This window comes from Lygodium microphyllum, chromosome 28, assembly GCF_053477565.2.
Source record: "Lygodium microphyllum isolate KBCC chromosome 28, Lygodium_microphyllum_v1.1.10, whole genome shotgun sequence".
NCBI classification, from domain to species: Eukaryota; Viridiplantae; Streptophyta; class Polypodiopsida; order Schizaeales; family Lygodiaceae; genus Lygodium; species Lygodium microphyllum.
Window position 1 is genome coordinate 27,535,622 of NC_141162.1, and position 23,032 is coordinate 27,558,653.

General features: G+C 41.6%; 1 protein-coding gene and 1 pseudogene across 2 annotated transcripts; one reads left to right on the forward strand and one right to left on the reverse strand.

Moving 5' to 3' along the window:
* The first annotated feature begins 3,406 nt into the window (after positions 1 to 3,406).
* LOC148011274 (uncharacterized) lies at positions 3,407 to 12,058 on the forward strand. Of its 2 annotated transcripts, none has more exons than XR_015689340.1 (13): positions 3,407 to 3,683; positions 3,922 to 3,988; positions 4,381 to 4,444; positions 4,708 to 4,851; positions 4,941 to 5,028; positions 9,059 to 9,143; positions 9,235 to 9,330; positions 9,412 to 9,879; positions 10,005 to 10,172; positions 10,403 to 10,590; positions 10,687 to 10,817; positions 11,384 to 11,474; positions 11,565 to 11,611. XR_015689340.1 is itself a non-coding variant. In XM_087670468.1 (13 exons), exons 6-13 carry the CDS (start codon positions 9,084 to 9,086, stop codon positions 11,843 to 11,845), a joined length of 1,260 nt encoding a protein of 419 aa, XP_087526594.1. In that variant the 5' UTR covers positions 3,407 to 3,683; positions 3,922 to 3,988; positions 4,381 to 4,444; positions 4,708 to 4,851; positions 4,941 to 5,028; positions 9,059 to 9,083; the 3' UTR covers positions 11,846 to 12,058. The 2 variants fall into 2 exon arrangements, 1 of the variants encoding a protein (XP_087526594.1); XM_087670468.1 differs by lacking the exon at positions 10,687 to 10,817 and adding an exon at positions 11,759 to 12,058 and having other exon boundaries at positions 11,565 to 11,666.
* Positions 12,059 to 14,871: 2,813 nt separating this feature from the next.
* Positions 14,872 to 15,657, reverse strand: LOC148011275 (uncharacterized; annotated as a pseudogene).
* Between the last annotated feature and the right edge of the window lie 7,375 nt (positions 15,658 to 23,032).

The following is a 23,032-nucleotide window of genomic DNA, read 5'->3' on the forward strand; positions in this document are numbered from 1 at the left end:
TCTTTCCTTCCTTTCCTTCCACCCTCTCTATCAAGCAATATAGATATAGATTCTTTGTATTTGTATCATTGGAGATTCCACACATGCATTTTAAAGTTTTTAAGTCTCCTGCAAGATGCCATTCAACCAAGCATTGACCATACCCTACAACCGAGAGCATCTCACCATGTTCCTGACGATCGATGATGCTTGGAATGCTTGTGTGCATAAAGAACAGTTGTAGCACCTCAAATGTTTCCTCAGAAACTTCAAATGTAGCGAGCCACCACACATGGTGCTCAAATTGAACACTAAAGTTCCCTGGGCTTTTCTTGTCAAATTGTAAAGATCTATTCATCAAAGTTACACTAACTCTTTCAAGCTTTACTCCTTTGACGACCTCACTTTCATCTAAATTTATAACAAACTGCAATTTACCATTACATTCCTCAACAGACATATTGTAGTACATTACCATTGCCGACTGCACCTTGTACAAATCTAAATAGTAATTGTTGAGTTTGGTGAACTTCACCTCATATGCATTTTTTGTCCCAACCTTTAGTGTTTCCACACATTGAACATGCATCGGATCTCCTATCAACTCCAAAACCTTTGTATTAAGTTTCCATCTAGCCTCTATTAACTTTGAAGGTTGAGTAAGAGACACGATTCTATTTCTCTTCAGCACACGACCAAACCCAGCCTTCACACCTTTGAATATTTTTGAGTAAGTCGTTGTGCTAATACCGATCCTGTCAGAAATAGATTGTGCATCCACAGTTGAGAACTCATTTGACACATCTTTTAATGTGCACTCAATCACCTTTTCCTTCACAGCCTTAAACTTAGGATTGCTCAAAGCGTTTTTCAATATACTTGCCTTTAGCAATCTACTAATACACGATCCAACCTCACCCTCACCTAGGTTCTCTTTCTGAGCTACCTTACATGCTTTGATACGTCCCTTCTACTAACTGTTATTCACAATTAACTCATTAATTGGATTCTTCTTTCGTTTGTGCTCATGTGTTAGCTTACTGTTGATCTTTCTCAAGTCATCTAATTGTGCATTCGCCTCCTCATATGAGATACCAATGTCATGGATAGTGTCGTGCATTGAAATAATTTGATTGTTTTGTTGAATTATAGTGTCATTCAGTTGTACCACTTGTCCTATGAGCTGTTGTATATGAAGTTAATGTGCAGTGATCACATCATGGTAATTTTTTATGGTTGCTTCGCAAGTTGTAAATACTTTGAACGCCTGATCATTGAGCCGCCTAGTATAACCGAGTAACCCATTTTCACCCTCGCACACATACTTCAGCAAATTTGTGATTCCTGAGAAAGTTGGAGGTTTATTATTTAAGAGGTCAATTTGGTAGATTCCCCCATCAACCCACAAATCCACATGTTTCAATCCCATTTGTCTATAACTCTACAAAACCTGAGGGTTTTCACTGGTACGCTAGGTTCTTTTGAATAATGGGGCATATTCAATCTCTACCTCAATATGCAGCTCCTTCTTTCATGTATTTATTTTACTATTAATAAAAACGGGGAGCTTACTTGGTTATCACAGGAGGTAGAGTGGAGATGCACAGAGAGGCACACAAAGGTGCCAAGGGAAAGGAGGGTGTAGGTAATTCACTCTGTTAATCAAGGTTGCATAAACACAAAGAAGAGGTCACAATAGAGCTATAAGAGAGTATAGATATGGGGGAAAATAGCTTAGAAGGTAGGGATGTCCAAGACTTTTCGTAATTTAGACATTTCTATTTTACCTCCAAAAACATCTCCTAAAAACACGAAATTTGACCAGTTGGTTTGTTTTTTGACCAAAAGCTAGAATATAAAAAATCCCCAAAATATCTTAAAAGAAACTTTCGAAATTTCATTTTCCTTGTTCTCGATTTAAAAATCAATTGCCTCGTATATACTAATCATTTTGCATTGAAAACAAAGCACCACACTCCTGTAACTAACTCCTTTTTTAATATAAAATTTGGTTGAAAAAGACTTCTTGAATGAAGAGAGAGAAGGAATCTGAGTATATCTCTGTAGATAATATAAAAAAGGCAAAACGAGATTGCAAAAGTGGAGAGAGAAGAGGATTATTTTACTATTTTTCTCTCCTCTTTTCCTTGTTTTAAGGAGGAGAGAGGGGGGGCTAAAAGGCCCATTTGTGAGTTCATTTTTTTCCTAATGATTGTGACTCTCTTCTTCTCACTGAAAGATTTCTAGTCATCCCACACCTTCTTCTCTAGCTCTTCGATGTTCATGCTAGCAATGACAACATTAGCATAATCAATCTCCATCCTATGATCTTTCTTCTATTGCTTTATGTTTGTGCTCTATGTTCCATCATCTCTTACTCCTCACGCACCCCCCTGAACATGCTACATGCATGAAAGAGGGACTGTATGCCACATGTCAGTAGGAAATGTTGCTTTTAGGGCACTTAATACAGCTGGCCTAGTCGATAGACTATATGCCATGATCATCTACTAAGAGCTCCCCTCTTCAAGTTTGCACATACTCATGAGGTTCGATGCCATTCATTTAAGGAAAAAGCTATTACAATTTCAAGAGTTTCTGTTTTGCTAATGGATGGGTGTGCTTCTAGTTTGTAAGGGGCTCAAATAACATTTGATAACTGTTTGTGCTTGTATTGATGCTAGGTATATTCCACACTTGGGGGGCTCAAATAACATTTGATAACTGTTTGTGCTTGTATTGATGCTAGGTATATTCCACACTTGGGGGGGAATTTTAGGGTAATTTCAAGATTTAGAGCCATGTCATTGAGTTAAATTGAATGAGACTCTTCTTTGTTTTAATGTGACAATGAAATATTTATGTTGTTAAGAAAATTATATTTTTTAATTTTATTTGTTGATATATAAACTATTTGTGCTATTTGTGTGGGAATTAAAAGTTATCAAAATGCTTAGAGCACATGTATATTTTGGATACATACAAACATATCCATTACAAGTGTGTATCCACATTGTATTTGAGATTGTCTACATGGTTGATGGTTAAGCCTATCGATTGTGGTGTGTATTACTTAGCATGACTAAGTTAGATATTATATACAAAAGAAAATTGGTTTAATGTGCATACACATTATACTATTCATAGCTTCGTAATTTTTTCGAGTAAACATGGCTATATTAGGCATTATATACAAATTCATCTCCCTTTACCATATAGAGGCTTATTTTACTAGGTATAGCTTCACATTTATCGAGTAAAATTAAAAACCCAGATCCAATTTAAAAAACCCTAGTTACCAACTTAACAAATTTCTGCATTTACTAGATACAAATCTATTTACTAGAAAAATTTCTCCATTTACTAGATACAAGTCTATTTGCCATCTAGCTCAATGTCTAAAGTTCCTTGTGGGAGACCTGTGAGCTTGACTTGCCAGTCCTGGAAGTAGCCTGTGTTGTTGGTGTGGTCCTCGTCATCGCGGGTCGCATAGATGGCCGTGATAGCATTAAGGCCTATGAAGTCCACTGACCCTGCAGCCGCTTTCTCTCCTCCTCTGTGAAGTTGAGCCGCACGCCCACCACCTCTCGCATGCCCGAGCCTATCTACACAGCCAGCTCAGCTTTCCCAAGGATTCCTTCATCGATCGCAAGGCCTTCCCTGACAACTTCAAGTTCGGATCCCTCACTTGGGCCGCTTTCAAGGTATATTACCACTCTTACCACTGAATATTGCAAGTGCAGTTACCATCTCTGATCTCTGCAGGCAGTTACCATCTCTGGTCTCTGCAGCAGCCAACCGCCACTGTACCAAGAAACGAGAACTGTCCAAAGAAAGGCTCTGAGATTTTGTATGAAGTATTCGCATCTAATTAGCCCTTTTCTAAGCATTTATGTAACAGTGCGTCTTTCATCCTTCTGTGCTTACATGTCGTCGACGCAGCACGAGGGTGCTACCACCGCCGACGGCAAAGAAGTGAGCCTCTGGGATGCCTACGCTTCGCAAGACGGTACTACTTCTTTATAAATCTACAAGTCCTTTCTCATCACTCTGTAAAATTTGATTTTGCACTCTTAATCTTCATCTACAGCCCAGCTTCTCATCACTCTGTAAAATTTGATTTTGCTCTCTTAATCTTCATCTACAGCCCAGCTTCTCATCATTCAGTAATTTGATTGCAAGACGGTACTAGCTACTTCTTTATAAATCTACAAGTCCTTTCTCATCACCCTGTAAATTTTGATTTTGCTCTCTTAATCTTCATCTACAGCCCAGCTTCTCATCATTCAGTAATTTGATTGCTCTGCTAATATATCTATCCATATCGAATCCTACAGTATTAACCCACGCCACTATGTATGATCACCATGTACTCTTCCTCACTCCATATCTTGACCTCAGGAACTGTGATCGATGACACCACTCCTGCAAACGAAACGGCACCAACCACTACTATCAATACACTGTAAGTTAGTCTAACCAACTGAAAGGCATAGAGGTATAATTCTGAATCAGAGAGAGCTTTCACTACCAGGGCTGTGTGAGTTAGTTTTCCATTCTCATTTCTTGAAACAAGTGGTATAACTTAGAGGAGGACCTACCATTTGTGGCAGGAAGACATTGGACTAGTGAAAGATTTGGGAATGGATTCCTTCAAAATCTCCATATCTTGGGCGAGGATATTCCCAAGTAACTGATCAATGCCCTAACCTTAATTTGTTCATGCAGAACCAATCTGAGCATTTCGTAGCAATGTTTCTAGTCCTTTTACCGATCAAAGGTCCAAACACCTGGTTCCAGATGGCACTGGTGAGCTGAACGAGAAGGTAGTTGCGCATTACAATGATGCGATTAATGAGATGATAGTCCAAGGTGAATTATAACTGTGTGCTTCAATACAGGCAGCTGCTAAGTTTTGGAAGTTAGATCATGATACGTTCATTCGCTTCTGGTGGGTGCAGGGATTGAGCCTCATTTTGTTCTGTATGAGCAAGACATGCCACAAGTCCTGGAGGATGCTTATGGAGGTCTGCTGAGCCCGTTGTTTATGTGAGTCTAAATCATGGACTTGTTGGAGTAAGATTGTTATTATGAGCTGTGAAACGTTGACCCAAACTTGTTGTAACCAGTGATTATAGCATCATATGCAGTTGTTAAAATGCTTGCTTTGATGCCATATATATATTCTCAAAAAGTGGTACCACCTAATAATTTGATGATGCACGCCATAACAGACTCAACTGAAAAAGCTTGCATCTGGGAGTGATGACTTTGTGAATTATGCGAATGCCTGCTTCGCTGCTTTTGGGGATCGAGTGAAACATTGGGTCACATTGGAGGAAGGCAATGACTATGTTGCATTTGCTTATGCGGGGGCGTGGGGCCCCCTCGGAAGATGCAGTGTAGGTCTGCCGCCTTACAATTGCACTGCAGGAAACTCCTCCACTGACTCCTGAGCCTTATATCGCTGCTCATCACATGCTGCTCGCACACGCCGCCACTGTTGAGCTGTACAGGAGCAATTACCAGGTGCTTTCTCGCCCCCCCTCAGCTCTATCTCCCACGGGGTCTTTAAGACCCCGGGTAGTTGGGATCAACGGCTGTCATTGACCCCCCTCCTCAGGACCACATCGCGGACGTCGATCCACATTCAAGTAAACCCATCCTAAATTCGTGAGCCCGCCCACAATTTTAAACCTGTCCAGCCAGAAAAGTGCCCGTCGATGATACTGGGGAGAAGTGTGTGCGCATGCGAAACTGGAGACGCCTTAACTCCTTATAATTGGGAGGGGCCCAAAGAATGTAGCGCCGCCAACGAACAGGGTGGCCTCGACACGTGTGCACATGCGAAGTTGCAGATGCACCTTGTTTCTCACGAATGCCATTCCTTCCGTTCTCTCTCTCTCTCTCATACCCACAATAGCGTGTGCCATGCTATCACCTTTGATATAGCTAGTAGCTACGGACCTTGTAGTCACTAGTGCTCTCCAACAGGTTCAAGGACGCTAGAGGTGCGCACTCGGCCTAGGGCTAGACAGCCAGCTAGACCCTCCCACTCTTAGTTCAGCGTCTTCAGCTATGTTGCAGCCTTGCCCAGCTAGCCCTAGAGGTTGGAGGCACGCGCTCGCTGCTTAGGGCCGTTCTATCGTCTTCATTTGCGTCACAAGAGGCTGCAGCGTCCCCGATTTGCCGTCCACCGTCGAGTTACGAGCGTCGAGCACCTCTCTCCCTCCTCGAAGCCCTCAGGTGAGTTTAGATCTAGGTTTTGTAGTGCAAAGAGCTGCCAAGCAGCTTCATGCTTAGGCAAGCACCCTTTATGTATTTGACATTGATTCGCGACTTCACAGCTGTGTTTTGGCAGGAGGCGCCCATTTGCATAGGCCCCCCAATTTATCCTTTGCTTCCTGGGGTCTACACAGGCCATTCTACACTGGACGCCGTTCTTCTTCGCCTACACATAGCCCCTTCTTCTTCGCCTACACAGGCCTACACAAGCAAAATAGGAGGCGCCCGTTCTTCTTCACCTACACAGGCCGTCACAGGAGGCACATGTTCTTCTTCGCCTACCTAGCTGACCTTGCATGCGTGGTAACACCCTCTCTACGGACTAGTTTGTTATGACAAGTGGTTCCTCTCTGCGGACTGGTCACGTGCAATTTCCATACATGTCTTTGTAAATCGCAACCCACTCAAGCGACATCTTTTGCCCCGTTTACAAATTTGATTATGCAAAACCCTTATCCACTCAAACAGCCGTTTCTCTGCATACCTGGAGCGCACATTTGTGGTCAACCACGTCCCGTTACCTGCATCGTGGGAGAGCACGTCAAGGCCTACGACTTGCGGCTAGTCGCTGTTCGAGTGCGCTTTGTTGGGCTTGGGGGAGTCTCTATTTATTGGTTTCGGGCTAGGACAGAAGGTAATGATCCTCATCATGTTGTCTTCTTCGTAGATGTCTTACGCTTCACTGTCTATGTCTCAATATGCAACAGATGAGGATCCTAAATTCTGTGTGTGTTGAAGCCATATTATGTATTCTTGGTGCCTTTGAAGGATTCAAGGCAATACGATGTATTAGAATGTTGTCACCTTTTCATGTCACCACGTAATGATTTTTTATCTATTCATAAATTGCCACACCTTGTCTCATTTTGTCTTAGTCTCTCGCTCTTGGTTGATTGCCTCGATCAATAAAATGGATTAGACTAGTATCAATGTGATTGAATATGGATTAGACTAGTATTTGGGGCTCACAATATTTGGGAAACCTTGCATCTTTCAATCCTTTTGTATAATTTCACAATAATCTCATAACAATGCTCTCTTTGGATGCAAACATATTGATGTTGGAAGAGTTACTTATGTTGGAAGTGCCAATGCTTGGAGTTAGTAGTACCATATTGCATACATGCTAAGCATAGTCCAAGTGCCATCACTTGGCATTTTCAAGGTTTGTTGATTAGGTCTCTATGTTGCTAACGTCACTATCATTTTAGAATATGATTACAATGAAAAACCTCAATCTTGGTTACAATCGTAATAATGGGACTACCCCTAATGTAGTCACAAGTCTAATGGGACTACCCCTAATGTAGTCACAAGCCTAATGTCATTTTCAAATATGATTACAATGTAGAACCTCGATCTTGGTTGCAACCACAATAATGGGACTATCCTTGATGTAGTCGCAAGCCCATCAATCATCACTTTTAGCTTTTTCCATGCCCCAAAATCTACTTAATGGCCGCATACCATTAGGGATATGACAATTAATAAATGTGCAAAGCATAGATCTACCTATAGATCATCTATATAGGTCAATTTTGGCAAGTGTTGGGAATTGTATGAATGTGTTGAGTCTCAATCCTTCTCAAAATTCATTAATTGGAATCATATAAGAAGCCCAACAACCATAGCATAGTCCAAGTGCCATCACTTGGCATTTTCAAGGTTTGTTGATTAGGTCTCTATGTTGCTAACGTCACTATCATTTTGGAATATGATTACAACAAAAAACCTCAGTCTTGGTTACAATCGTAGTAATGGGACTACCCCTAATGTAGTCACAAGCCTAATGTCATTTTCAAATATGATTACAATGTAGAACCTCGATCTTGGTTGCAGCCACATTAATGGGACTATCCTTTTGATGTAGTTGTAAGCCCACCAATCATCACTTTTAGCTTTTTCCATGTCCCAAAATCTACTTAATGGCCGCATACCATTAGGAATATGGCAATTAATACATGTGCAAAGCATAGATCTACCTATAGATTATCGATATAGGTCAATTTTGGCGAGTGTTGGGAATTGTACAAATGTGTTGAGTCTCAATTCTTCTCAAAATCCATTAATTGGAATCATATAGGAAGCCCAACAACCATGTTACAATGTCAAAATTTATATTATTGCACTAGGAACAATAAGGCAAGACACTAGTACTTGGAAGTGGTTGTAGTGAGGTGATAACTTGGTGAAGAATTGTTACATTAGAGGTATCTGACCTACTATTAATAGCTACCAATTTTTTGAATAGGATACATCAATTATTTGATGGATGGACTTTTTTATTGTTACTAAATAGAACACATCTAGTCATTAGATTGGATGTGGCATCCACCATTGGTCACGAATCATGAGATATTCAATCTTTGGTCTTTCATCGAGCATGTCCACAAAAGTAAGCCATGCTACTCATTTTTTGAAGAGCATGTTGATTATTTTGCTAATCTAGGATGGGGCTCACAATATTTGGGAAGCATTATGAATTACTCATTTCTTGTTGTCATGTACTTGTCATGATGGATTACTTTATGGATTTTGTTATGTTATATGGTTTATGTCATGGTTATGAGTAGTTATGAACTACTTACTTTTTGTTGTAACGTACTTATCATGGATTATGTGACATGGATTTTGTTATGGATTATGAGTATTTATGGACGATACTGTGTCATGGATTATGTCATGGAGTACTCACTTCCTTTGTACTTAGTTTATATGTACTTGGTTATGAGTAGTTAGAAACTACTCACTTTTTGTTGTTTTGTGACATGGATTATGTTATGGTTATGAGTAGGTAGGCACGCTTTTACATCCGGCAAATGGCTCCACGCACTCGCAGCCATCCTTCGTTGGATGTCCATTCACGAAAAAATACGAGAGTAAGATGTCTTATTTAATATTAGTTTAGGGTTTTCTTGACGTTTATTATTGATTTCTCACATATTGTGTAGTTTCGTTTCTTTTATTTAGGTTGTATCATCTCCTCGTCGTGCTCGTAGAGGGGTTCTTGCAACGGCAGGTGTATCTCACACATCCATCGAAAAAGATGTGCCGAGCTACACTCAGGTAAGTGTTTATTCTACTTTCGATATTGTTAGTAAGCATACTCTTAAGATGTGATACTTAATAGAATGTCGTTTTACATAGGAAAACCCACCGTACATGGAGATCACACTGCCTGATGGGTCTCTTGCCCGTCAATGCCGTGTTGATATTCTTTGTCCGAAGAGGCGTATCAACATAAAGAGACGGGCAAGGATGATAGAGCATTTGAAGGATGAGCATAGTATCCACTTTGATATTCCATGTCGAAAGACCGGCCGTCCCATAGGCACACAGCATGCTCGCCATACTGTTGGTGCTTGGCGCCGCCAAGCAGAGGCTTGGTTCTCTAACCTTAAAAGAAAATTGAGTTTGGCCCGGAGTAAGTACGAGAAGGCTCAGTATGTGAAAGCAAGCTCATTATTGGACTTACTCGAAGATGCTGAGCGTGCCATGGAGAGGCAGGAGTATGTGGAGACATTTGCGAGTAGACAGATAGGCAAATATGATTCCAAAATAGATGAGCGTGTGCAGAGAACTCAGAGTCGAATAGCGGATGGCTACCAAAAACATGTAAGTCTCTTATCTGATATTGTTTTCGCTTCTATAGTATCATATGCAAATGTAATTTTTTTACCTTGGCCTTGAGTTTATCATTTTTTATATATGTATATTCACTCACAAGTTGCCTTCCTTAGAAACGGCCTCGCACACGAGAGTCTGAGGATGTGCCTCATATTGAGGATGAGGGTCAAGTTCTAGACCACCATCCTGAGTTGCAAACAGCGGAGCAAAACTTTCAGATGGAGATGGATAGCTTGTTGCGGACTGGTACTCCATCCACTGGCGATGTTATGGATTTTCATGTTAGTTTATGGGCAAGTTTGTGGCTTATGGTTATGGTTATGGATTATGTTATGCTTATGCTAGGATGTGCTATGGTTATGTTAGGTTATGGTTATAGTTATGATTATGGTTATGTTATGTCATGGTTATGCTATGGTTATGTAGGTTATGATTATAGTTATGATTATGGTTATGTTATGTCATGTTAGATTAATACTTTAGGATTATGGTTATGGTTATGGCATTGTAGGGCAAGGGGAGTAAGTGCTTCACATCACTCCTCCTATCACCTCGACCCATCTCAATCACCATCTTCTCCCCTCTTGAGTATCCAAGCGACGCACCCCGCTGCATATTCACAATTGGATGTAGTTCGGTTGACATCTTTAAGAATGGCTCTCCTGTCAAGATGAGGAGGCAAAAAAGTACAATCTCAAGGTGCATTATTATTAATTGTAATGCTTTCATTGTGTTGTATTTCTTGTATTTATGCTTGGTTGCATTGTGTGTGGTTGCTTTCTGGTATTATTTTAGGTTAGAGAGTTCCGTACATATCGATTTCGTGGCTCTATGTTCAAAACTCCGTGTGGATGTCGACCATGCTTTGTTGGATGCATTGCGGTGCGTAGAGGAAGCATCCACCCGTACTATGAGTTTGTTGCCATGTAAGTTTACTAAACTAGTTATAGCTTTCTTGGTGGTTGCCTGATGATTAGGGCTAGGGTTTTTGTTATTTTACTAAACTAATTTTAGCTTTCATTCATAGTTGGATGGAGTATGTGATTCCAAGAGAGCACGTGCATGATGTATGTTTCGTGGATAGTCTGTGGTTTCCATACATCAATATAGTTGAGCCACAAGACGATGGTGTATCATTGAGAAATTACTTTGATAGCTGCGATCCCACGAGGGCCACATTTAGGTTTGTAGTTCATGCATGCATACTTAATGAAAGTGACAAATCATAGCCCTTTGATGCACTAGTTTTAATAGCAATCTTTGATGTACAAGTCACATTGGTGCCTTTTTGTGATCTTCAACCCTATGCTAAAAAAGGTTGAAAAATTACCTAGTGATCAGGGCGCCATCCTATGCCTTGACTCGTTGGAATACACTGATTTCACGGAATGTCTACCCTATGTACATATGTATCTTAACAATCTATATGCATCCATGTAATATATTGTGTCACATATGTATTATGTTCATTGCTTTTGTGTCTGTGTTTCAGGACAGTGTTTACATTATCGAGGCTTTGTACAGACCCAACATGCGCCAAGTTTCTATCGGACGTGGATAAAATGAAGCTCGTCCACATTAAGGTGTGTCACTATAGTGTTAAAGTAATATTGTCACTTAGAAATGTAACATAGGGTTGTTCACATAAAGATGACTAGAATCTCTTTTCACAGGCCCCTCAACAAACAAATACAGTAGACTGTGGATTCTACGTGATGGCTTACATAAGACTACTCATCGAGGGTGGCGTGGTTGGGAAACCAACCAATAACTGGGTAAGCCTATACTGGTATAATTGCTTTTGCTATGCGACTTTGAATGGTCTAGTGTGCATACGTCAATCCATAATCAACTTATCGTATTGCAGTTAATAAAAAAATGGTTCAATGCCGCATATGTTACAACTTTGAAGGAGGACCTTTACCAGTGGGCACTTGGAGTGTTGAAGAGGTGATCTTGTGTGGATTATATGGTTATGAACATTTACTTGGTTTGTGGCAGTCATGGACTTATGGTCTCACTTATGGTCATGGTTTGCGGCAGACATGTACTCACTTGTCAAGGTCTTATGGTCTCTTATGTAATGATACTTATGCAAGGTTTCTTTTGTTAAGTTCTTTTATGTCAAGGTTTCTTTTATGTCAAGTCTTTTTATGTCAAGGTAATGCTTTTATGCTATGGTTTGGGGTTTATTACGTCATGGTTTATTGTGTCATGGTTTATTATGTCACAGAGAGAGAGAGAGAGAGAGAGAGAGAGAGAGAGAGAGAGAGAGAGAGAGAGAGAGAGAGAGAGAGAGAGAGAGAGAGAGAGAGAGAGAGAGAGAGAGTGTGTGTGTGTGTGTGTGTGTGTGACTAGAATGTCGTGGAGCTATTCTCCTCCATCTACATGCTTTTATTTTCATGCAACACTTATTGAATATTAAGAGACAGTATCTTATGCTGCATTCTTGTTCGTGCCTTTTTGTTTGACACTGTCTTACTCAACCCACTTCAACATAGTTCTTTGTTTCATGTACATGGCTAAAATTGGATGATAGATTTAGAATTGCTAAGTGAGGGGGATTGAACTCAACTCACTCAACTCACTTTTGTGTGTGTGTGTGTGTGTGTGTGTGTGTGTGTATGTGTGTATGAGAGAGAGAGAGAGAGAAAGAGGGAGAGAGAGACTAGAATGTCGTGGAGCTATTCTCCTCCATTTACATGCAACACTTATTGAATATTAAGAGACATTATCTTATGCTGCATTCTTGTTCATGCCTTTTTGTTTGACATAGTCTTACTCAACTCGCTTCAACATAGTTCTTTGTTTCATGTACATGGCTAAAATTGATGATAGATTTAGAATTGCTAAGTGAGGGGGGTTGAACTCAACTCACTCAACTCTCTTTTGAGGCATAGCATTACCTTTAGGACACCCATAAGCTAACACACATTGCTGAATACTTGATCTTTAAGCTAATTCCAACCATGAAACATGAAATAAAGTAAACTAAAAAGAGCTATGAACCAAAATACTCAAATGCAAAATGAAAGATTATGCTTTTCCAAGGTTTAATGAAGAGTTGCATAAGAAAGAAGGAGGAGAGGTACATGGACACAAATAAGGTGTGGAAGTTTAACTCTTCCAAAACTCAAGATTAAGAAGAAATCCTAAATCCTCTTTTAGCTCAAATGAGAACTTGAAAACTACATACAAGTCTTAAAGTTCTAGAGCTATCTAAGTACTAGGCTTATATTGAAATTATGACCTATCCTTGGAGGTGAATATTGTTGTATACGTTTAGCCAAAAAAGAGGACCAAGAGTGGCATTTGCATATGTAAAGTTTCCTTGTATGTATCTATGTGCCCATGATGAATTGTTGTCATTTGCCATATATTATGCAATCATATGCAAATTTTCTACCATCAAAGTTTGTATGAACACATTGTTAGAGACGAATGCAAAGTTTGCCATACACATTGTTAGAGACGAATCCAAAGTTGAGATGCCAATGGGATTTCACTTAAATGGATAATCATGTGTACAATACAAAAATTCTGGACCTAGATGCCAAAACTTCTGTGATCGTGGACCCATTAGGGAATGAGAGAGAAAATTGTCGATCCTCATTCTCACTGGTGTAGGTGCAATACAAAATACGACAAGTGCCAATGTAAGACTCACCATACAGTCGCACCGCCCTGCTGATCAAGATAGAATCCGCTGGACGAGGAGCATACTGCAAGGATAGAGGGAGCAGTACATGGCAAGTATGGCATGAATACACTACCAGAGGGTTCACCAAAAATGTTTTGGTGCAGCAATGAGGAAAATATATGCGAGGTTTTGGGCTAAACCTCACACGGCCCCTCCCTCCTTGATGCTTGCACCTTAACACGCCTGTGATAGATGGACGCTTGGGTTGTGATGAAGACTCCCCTCTCTCGTTTGGATGATGACGATGATCCTTGCCATGCCCTAGGCGTGTCTGTGTGACATTTTCCTGGATCTGATAGATCTCGCCCTTTTTAGACATGTCAATCTCCTGTGGAGTGAACATGTGAACAAGAGACTCTTTAGCACTTTCTAATTGGTGCATACAAGCATCCATCTGTGCCGTTGTGTAGGATGGAATCCCATCCTCGATCCTTTGAAGGAGCCCTCTAAAGTCTGCGATGGAGGACACGAGATCCCCTTCCTGCACACCACCATCGAAACCTGGTCTCTCCAATCCTGGGATTTCGTCGCCACCTGGTCTTTCCTTTATGTCATCAAAGGCATGCGCACTATCGATGATGGGGAGAACCTCATGAAGGTGAGGAAAATATCTCTTCAAGATGAGCCTCAAACCATGAAGATGTTTATAGTCAGTCGACCAATCAGGGCAATCACAGTAGTTTGATTGTACACTTACATAATACCATTTTGCATGTTGGGTTGTGCTCGCTATTTTAAACAACATGGTCCCCTCGTTAATGACTTGAAGAGAGGAGGGATCTTGCTCATACCACTGAAGAATCTTCTCCCTTGCTGTCAATCTGGCCGTATGACTCGTGCTTGACCCATAGACTTTGAAGCGCTCAGAATCAGCTGGCATAAAAAACATGTATAAGACAACAATGCGTTTCAAGGAAAGGTCAAATGTGGAAATAGAAAGGAAATTGACCACATTACCTATCTCTTGCTTTTGCTTGAAAAACTCCAGAGTCGACCGATCCACCCATTCTAGACCCCGATGACGAGTCACCAACAAGGGCGTGCAGCAGATCCAAAATGAACCTATTGATCCTAGTATCAAGTAGAGTGTACTTGATATATTGCCAAAGTCTCTCAATGAGGTTGGTTGTGTCGACATTGCCATGTGGAAACATGCGATCAAACTTGGGCCATCTTGCACGCCAAATACAATCTTTCCCACACCATCCATTAGTAACATATCGGACCACATTTGGATGAGCGGAATAATGATGAAGCAATTACTCAAACATATCATCAAACTATGACTCTGTAGGACAATGCATAAGATTGGACAAAGAGGCATACACATGATCACGCTCATCTGTAGGGACCTTGATTCACGCAAGAACATGTGAAGTACTCACTGTCAAGCTCATGGAATTCACAAAAAGGTAATGCTTAAAAGTAAAATGATATTGAAAAGATGTACCTGTGGCAAGAGATTTTCAACCCATGCTTTCTTTGTGTGGAATCAACATAGAATAATATGGCATGCATGTTGACGTTTGTTGCCACCAAGGTAGTCAGTGGTCCAACAATGAGGGTCTTCCAAAACAACCTTCGAGAGCGCCTCCAGCTCTGGCTGGGACTTATCAATCACCAGGGCAGGAGGGCGAATATCTCCCATCCTAGAGAGGACTAGTCTTATGGTGATTTGCAAAGCCATAATCTCTTGGTTTGACCCATTGTCACTAGTGCATAGCATAAACCAAATAGGAATACCCACCCATGTTGGTTTGGTAAAACCGCCGCATAAAGCAGAAGACCAAACACATTGGTCTTGAATGTGCTATCGATTGCCCCAGCATTGTTCTTTGAGAACCTCTTACTCATTTGCAACATCCATTCATCTTGGACTATCAGTACGAATGGTTTGTCCTTGTCCTCTTTTGCATGAGGATTGTATGGTTGGCAATAGAGTACCTAAAAGACCATGTAGATGATACTATCAAATAGATGTACTAATTTTCACAGCTTATAAACATTAATGAGAATATGACAAATACCTTGTTTTGATCTCGTAGACGAAGAGCCTCCAAATACATTGCCGTCCAATCATCCTTTGAAAGTTTGCCTGCAGAGCAAGACGACACGCAGAACATTGACGCTCAAAAGCAACCTAATATCATAGAGGCAATGGCTTAGAAGGTAGCATACCTTCAATTCGCATTTGGTATGATAGTGTCTGCACCTCCCTTGGTATCATGAAGAACCTATAAATGACACGATCCAATGGAGATGCATTTTTCAAATGAAACCGCTCCTTGGTTAGGCTCATCTTGGCAACGTGGCGACATGTCCCAACGTCAAACAGGTCATCCTTGCAGTAATCAATCACAGCTAGATGCATCGGCAAGTGATACAAGTCAATACGAGATCCAGGTACATGACCCTCGTGTGGTCCATGGACCCGTATAGTGACATCATGGAGATTGTCTTTGTACTCGATCTGCACCTTGAAAGGGAAACCACATTTCTTCGAGGTTCACAACCTACAGATTCGGGAGCCCTTTCGAGTTGCTCTACCACTGCGATGACATGCATATTCCACTATTGTCTTCCCTAAACCATGCTTTTTGGTCGAGCGGACCTTACCCAGCCTAACTTTGTGTTCAAGCATGATTTCTTGAAGCCTCCGCTCGACAAGAGATCTATCTACAGTAAGCTCCAAGATGGGTGCTCTTCTTTCCAGAACCTTCCCATGAAATAGAAATGGGCCTTTATAACCATGGGGCCTTGTGAACACCTTGCAAGTACACCCACCGATGAGATCTCTCACATACGCAAGAGGAATGCCATGCCTTCTCAAGTCAGTATACCATGTGGATTTGATGGAATCAATTGTGGCATTGATACCCTCATGAGCACCTGTAACCTTATTTATGTGATTTTCAAGGAATATGCTCTCCCACTCCTCTATACATGCAATGCGCAATGATGGCTCTGATTTCAAGGCCAATGTAATGTGTCCATCGCCATTTCTACCAATGCAAAGACCTTCTCTGATTCTTCTCCACTTCTTCAAGGCCAATGTAATGTGTCCATCGCCATTTCTACCAATGCGCAATGATGGCTTTGATTTCAAGGCCAATGTAATGTGTCCATCGCCATTTCTACCAATGCAAAGACCTTCTCTGATTCTTTTCCACTTCTTCAAGTCGAGCAACTCCCTCCTATGGAGTTGCTTGAGCATCTCCAATGTGATGGCCTTCTGCTCGCTCAAATCACTAACCATCAAGCCGTAAGTCTCTCTATTGAAAGAGAAGTACTTTGATGAGGTATAGGTAGCTGGGCTTGGTGCATTGATGGTGATTTCTTGTGGTGCCGAATCATTGTCTCCACTTAAGAAATCAAGCATCTCAACCTCATCACTTGATGATCCATCTGATGTCTCTTCATCGGTGTCGAGATCATCGATCTCAATGTCACTTTCCATAATCCATGCGTGTTGACTACATACGTATATATCACCAAAACATCATTCCAATGTCACAATGCATCCAATGCAAATATGAGAGGAAAAAAGAGAGAGAGATATGCACCTTGTAGTGGAAGCCATGAGCAAGAAATCACAATATGAACCTCAAACCTTTGTTCCAATGATCTCGTGAGCTTGTATGCGGTAGCAATATGGGCCTCAAACCTCCGTTCACAACATGACACGAATGCGCCCTGCGTGCAGGATTTTCCTATGGGTAATACCGAGAGCTTTTCGGCTTTCGGTTCCAGGTCGGGACAGTTTACATCCAAGACCGGGTTTACTTTAATGGTTGGGTTCACTATAATGGCTGGGTTTACTTTTGTTCTACGATTCAAAAACTTGTATTAGAGATAGTGGGCCCCACAGAATCTATTATCTTCTTACATTGGCAGCCCATGCAATCAATTTCACCAGCTGGTTGCATTTATAAACCTGGGATGGGTTTACTTTTGTATGTGGCAGCAAACAACCCCGAATTTCGAGACGCCATTCCTCCATCAACTCCCATTTTTTGGTTGGTTGGGTTTCCGATTGCTGGGTAAGTTTTTAAATGTGGTTGGGTTTACTTTTGCATAAAGTAGCGGTTCGAATGCGTGCCTTTTTTCGGGGTCAATGACAGCCATTGATCCCAACTCCCTGGGGTCTTAAAGACCCCGTGGAAGATAGTGCTGAGGCTCACCCCCTCCGCTCCTTTGATTTTCCAATGAGGAGAATATTAAAGATACATTTGGTAGTATGATGCACCTGTCAGTATCTCACTGGCTTTAAAATTCCCTTCATCAATCCATGACATTATGCACACTATTTTGCTTCCAGTATCTCCTTCAATAAATCTTCTAACACATTGTTCCTACAGGGCAACCACGAATGAATTAATGCCTGTAACACAATTATCAACACACCAACGACAGTGTAGTACATTACCCTACCTCTACAATGCTGATAGTGGATTGTAACTTAATGGTTGCACCTAGATCCGCATTGCTCTTATAATTCATTGGTGTTATATACACTGTCAATATTGTTGTGTTGATTCTGGTGTTAGATGCATTCATTCATGTGTGGCTGCCCTGTAGGCTATAGAAACAGTGTATCGGAAGATTCATTAAAGGAAACTGGTGTCAATTGCATATGTTCATTTCGTATGTGGCTACCCCATGGGAATAATGTTTCAAAGGATTAAAAGTTGAAGTCTGCGAAGCTCAGTTGGAGTACAATCTAGACTTCTATGCTTGGCTCATGTGAAAGTAAACACTCGACCTGCACGCTAAATGCCCTTGGCCCGCTAGCCTTCAATCCTAGGAAGGATTCTTCTCAAATGCGGAAGGGGAGGGTGAGAGTAAATCAATAACATGAGTTAAATCAGAACCAATCAAAATCAAGCAACTGCATGAACACATAAGAAAAAACATACCACTATGAAAACCTCAGTCTACTTAAACGCAGAAAGAAAAGAAACATGTTAACTCACGATTGAGGAAAAATGTCACAAAAATTTTAAAATAAAGGGTGACAAGTTTGAAATAAAAGTTTATGTTGGAGCTTAAATGTTTTCATTCAACAAACATGAAGTCTTTATTTTCAACAGATAACTGTTTTGGAAGCACTAATAAGAATGATGGTTCATGACAGGAACGAAAGATATCACAACAAGATCGTACTCACCGACCTTAGAAAACCGTGCTTATAACCAGCTAAGTTCCACAGTATCCACAACCTCGAGAAGGTGGTAGCCAAAAAGGAGGAGGCTGCAAGGAGAGTAGTGGAACAATGTAACCTCTCAAAGTACTTGGAGAAGTTTGCGCAGGAGCCTGATCACACAAAGTGTGTAGGATTTTTGAGAACGTACAACCTCGATCAAGAATGCGAAACTGCACTGTGGGAAGAGGGGAGAATGCTAAACATGTGCATGTGCCATTGAACTAGGCCTCGGTGGAGAAGGCACTGGGTTTAGAACCTAAGGTGGAGAAAAAACATGAGAGAGATGTGTATGCTATGCTTAAGATGAAGAGGGAGGATGTTTGGACAAATGACGGTGTCAGCATACAGGATATCCCCGATGCTGAGACCTGCATGCAAGAAAAATTGGTGCGCTCACTCTTCTCCAGTCATAACTATAACTCCCTCATGCACCGAATAAGTGTGCATGTGTTGGAGAATGTGGCAACCCACACCTTGGATGAGCTAGACTGGAACGACTACGTGCAAAAGAATATAGACCAAGTAGCCAAAGCACTAGCCCTGGACAGCAGACAAGTAGGCGGAGAATCCCCAGTCTCTAAAAGTACTGAGAGGAATAGACCTTCCTCGAAAGTCTCTTTTATCGGATATAGAAGTGTGTTGACAGTCATCATCCAGGAGGCTGTAAAAGAAGCTCAACAAGGAGAAGAAGGAGCAGATGAGACCCCAGATAGGTCACCAATCCACCAGGAGAAAGAGCCATTGAGTGTGACAGGATAGAAACTGAGATAGAGAAAGAGGATCAGGAGGCTCAATCCAAAAGAAAAAAAACAAAGAAGCCCACTAAAAAGACATCTCGGAAAAAGAAACAGGATGAGAGCAGGAAGAAGGAAAAAGAAGATCTAGAGAGAGCCAAGAGGGAATCCCTAAGAGAGGTTGAAGAGAGGAAGAAGAAAGAAAAGGCAGAAGCTAAAAAGCTAGCAAAAGAATCAAAGAAAACAGAGGAAGAGAGAGAGAGAAGAGCTACAGAAAAGGAGGTGGAGTTGAGGAGAAAGGAGGAGGCAGATATGGCCAAAGCAACTCACCGGTTAGAACAGCAAAGCAAACTCGATGACCTAGGGGCTTTAAGCCCGCCCAAGGATGAGAAACCTAGCTCAAGCTCTAAGGTACCCGAAGTCATACCGCCTGTGGCCATCAAAGGCAAAGGCAAGGCTCCCATTCATCCTATCCCACCCCTCTTGTGCCCACTAGCGAAGCAACCACTCTCACTCCAAGCATTCTGACCAGCGCCGATGTAAACAATTTTGTGACCTGGATGTAGTGCTTCATTAACAAGGAACTAGCTCAAAGAAAGAGTGTGAAGATTATGGCCGCAGGGCAGAAAAGACCGGCCACAAATGCTGAGTTTAGGCAAGATCCAAAACACCAAAAGGTGGAAGTTTCGACTACTCCAATCCCCACTACTATGACGCCACTAGCAAATGATAATGAATATGTTGTTGAACTACTCTCTCAGCAGAGAAGGCAAAGAAGGAAAGAAGGATAGCGGTGGTCGAGTTGGAAGCAGAAAAGGAGTCAGTAGCAACCTTCTAGCTTAAAAAGACAAGGCAAATAGCTATGCAACAAAATGAGATCTCTGAGCTAAAACAAGAACTAAAGGCCAAAAGTAACAAGGAGGAAAGTTGGCGGTAACAGCTCGAAGATGAAACTTAAGAGCTAGTGAAAATGTAGAGAGAATATAAGCTGTTAATCATGCAACATGTGGAATTGGTAGCAAAAACAGATGGGATCGAATAAGTCATGGAAGAGTTCACCGCAAAAGAAGAAGAAAGGAAGCAAGAAGAGGAGCAACGCCGTAGAGAGATGAAAGACATGACAGAAAAGTTAAGCCTTGGAAAAAACAAGCAGGAGAGAATGAGTAAGGAATTGGAAGACCAGGAGCAGAGACTCATGGCCCCGATACAAAGACAAGGAGAAAGTATGGAAGATATGAAAAAGAACGCTCAAGAATAGACAGGGCAAAATGAACGAAGAGTGAAGACCTTGACGCGTCGCCTGGCTCTTGTGGAAAAAGAGAAAATTCTAGTAAAAAGCAGAGTAGAGACAGTCCAACACTACAAGATATAGGCCTTATACCAACGTTAAAAGCGACGAAAATATAAATATCAATGCAAATAACGACGCTGATAATGACGCTCTGCAATGCTAATAACGATGCCAATAATGACACGTGCAGATAAATTTGCAATGCTAATAGTGACGGTGACAAGGAAAAAAAATTTGTGGCAGGTCAGATATAGCACTATGTGCTTTATTTGGGCCATACAAAATAGTTTCTGCACTGTGTACAATGTTCGTGTAAACAAAAACAAAGTGTACTTAAATCATAACACTAAGACATGAAATAAATACATGATCGTATAATGAAAGCGACTGGTACAATCATGGCAAGATATCACTACTACATATAAAATGTTTACACAAATCAGGAAACCAAAAAAGAAGGGTGTGTGAGCTCCAGGGATCCAAGGGTGAGCTATACATCCTCGCCATCCGAAAGCTAGTCCCACCGCAAAGGAGCATCGAACGGACTCTGCAAAAAAAGAAACAACTACACATCAATCCACCATACAATAATGCATTCTAATTAAACATGGTAACTACAGACAATAAAGATGAGTGCCTTATAGGGCCGTCGCGTCTATACAATCAGTCGATCAATACAGTGAGTCTGTGCCTCTCTACATATCGAGTCTCAAGGTCGGTTGGATCACGATTTGTAATGGAGTGCTGCAAAGAAAACAAAAAACTAACTGTTGGAAACATGATTGTCAGTACAAAGGATATTGCAAAAAAATAAGCAAGAAAAACAAAAGAAAAACTTACAAAGTCCTCTAGATATGTCATGTGGCTGCCACTCCCAAGATGATGGACCACTTTACCTCTAGTCATGCTCTCGCTGCCTCGCGCTGCTGACTCCAACGTCCTGGAGAATCTGTAGCCTCCTCCCTCAATCGGCGCCAGTCGTCCGCATCTAGCCACTCGGGATTTGTAGCCCCACTCTTGAGTGCCTTGCGTGCATCCGATCATTTGTGTGACATATATGCACGCATGCAGTTCATCATCCAACCCATAGAAAATCTATCTGTTGTGGCTGGAACCAGAAACTCCTCATGCAAGGATGCTGCTATGTAGTCCTTGCTCCCCTCCGGTATGTTTTTTCAATGATCGAAGACGTTGTGCCGAAAAACTTGTTGGCACAACTCTCTCATGCGAGCCATCACCCTCCTCCCCTCATCATTCATGATAATGGCTCCTGACCTATCATCGACAAGATAGGCATAGCCCTCTGGGATATGCCTAAGATGGATCCTCTCCCACCTGCGTCCACGCTCTTGGGTATATCTAGGAGACCCCTGTACATACAGTGTACCGACCGAGGTAATATCTATCAGTGTAGCACCATAGGGGTGCCACATGCAAAGGGCTGAGAAAAAGCAAGAGTAAGTGGAGTAGACATCCCCGCAGGTGTGACAAATCCTAGAGGTGACGCAACTCCAGTAGAACGACGAGACGAAGACATCGCATCCGTGCCTCCACAGCAACCACCTGAGCCACGCTCCCTAGAACCTCTACAAGAGCGAGGAGTAGCACCTGTATCCCGTGCCGGCTGCGGGCTCACTACCTCCGTATCTCTATAGCGTCTCCCTAACCCTGAAGCACTCCCTCCCTCTGGCCCAAGTCTAGAGCATCGACCTCGTCTGCTCAAAGCTAAAACATCTAATCACGCCGAAGTAGATCTAATAAAGCAGCCTGACGATGTCCAAGATAGCTCCTGGTCCGCCATGTCTCTGAATCTCGCCATCTGATCTAGAGACATGCGTGTGAAGATATCGTGCAACTCCTCATCGCTCATCCCTCGACTCATCCTGATGATCTAAGTATCCAAAAAGGTCACCTGCACAGACAAAAAATGATGTTAGTATAATCAATTTAAATCATACAAAGCACGGTAATATAAATGCTAAAAAAATGATCTCACTTAAAATGTATATCTTATGTACCCTTATAAGCGATTAGTCAACGAATTGAGTAAGTAGATGCTCCAAGTATGAAGTATCCTATGGTCCCATGTCAATCTCCTAACACAACTCCGCATACACTGGAAGGTCGATAGACATGTCACCACAAAAGGATGAGTTCACCTTGTTCTCAAAGAATTCTTGGACTCCTGTATTTCCATCATTGTTAGCCAATGC

Bases quoted from the DNA above. Each gene is read 5' to 3' on its own strand.
- LOC148011274 (XM_087670468.1), top strand. From the start codon at position 9,084: ATGGCTCCACGCACTCGCAGCCATCCTTCGTTGGATGTCCATTCACGA. The intron at 9,331-9,411 runs GTAAGTGTTTAT...CGTTTTACATAG, and splicing joins ATGTGCCGAGCTACACTCAG to GAAAACCCACCGTACATGGA. The intron at 9,880-10,004 runs GTAAGTCTCTTA...TGCCTTCCTTAG, and splicing joins CGGATGGCTACCAAAAACAT to AAACGGCCTCGCACACGAGA.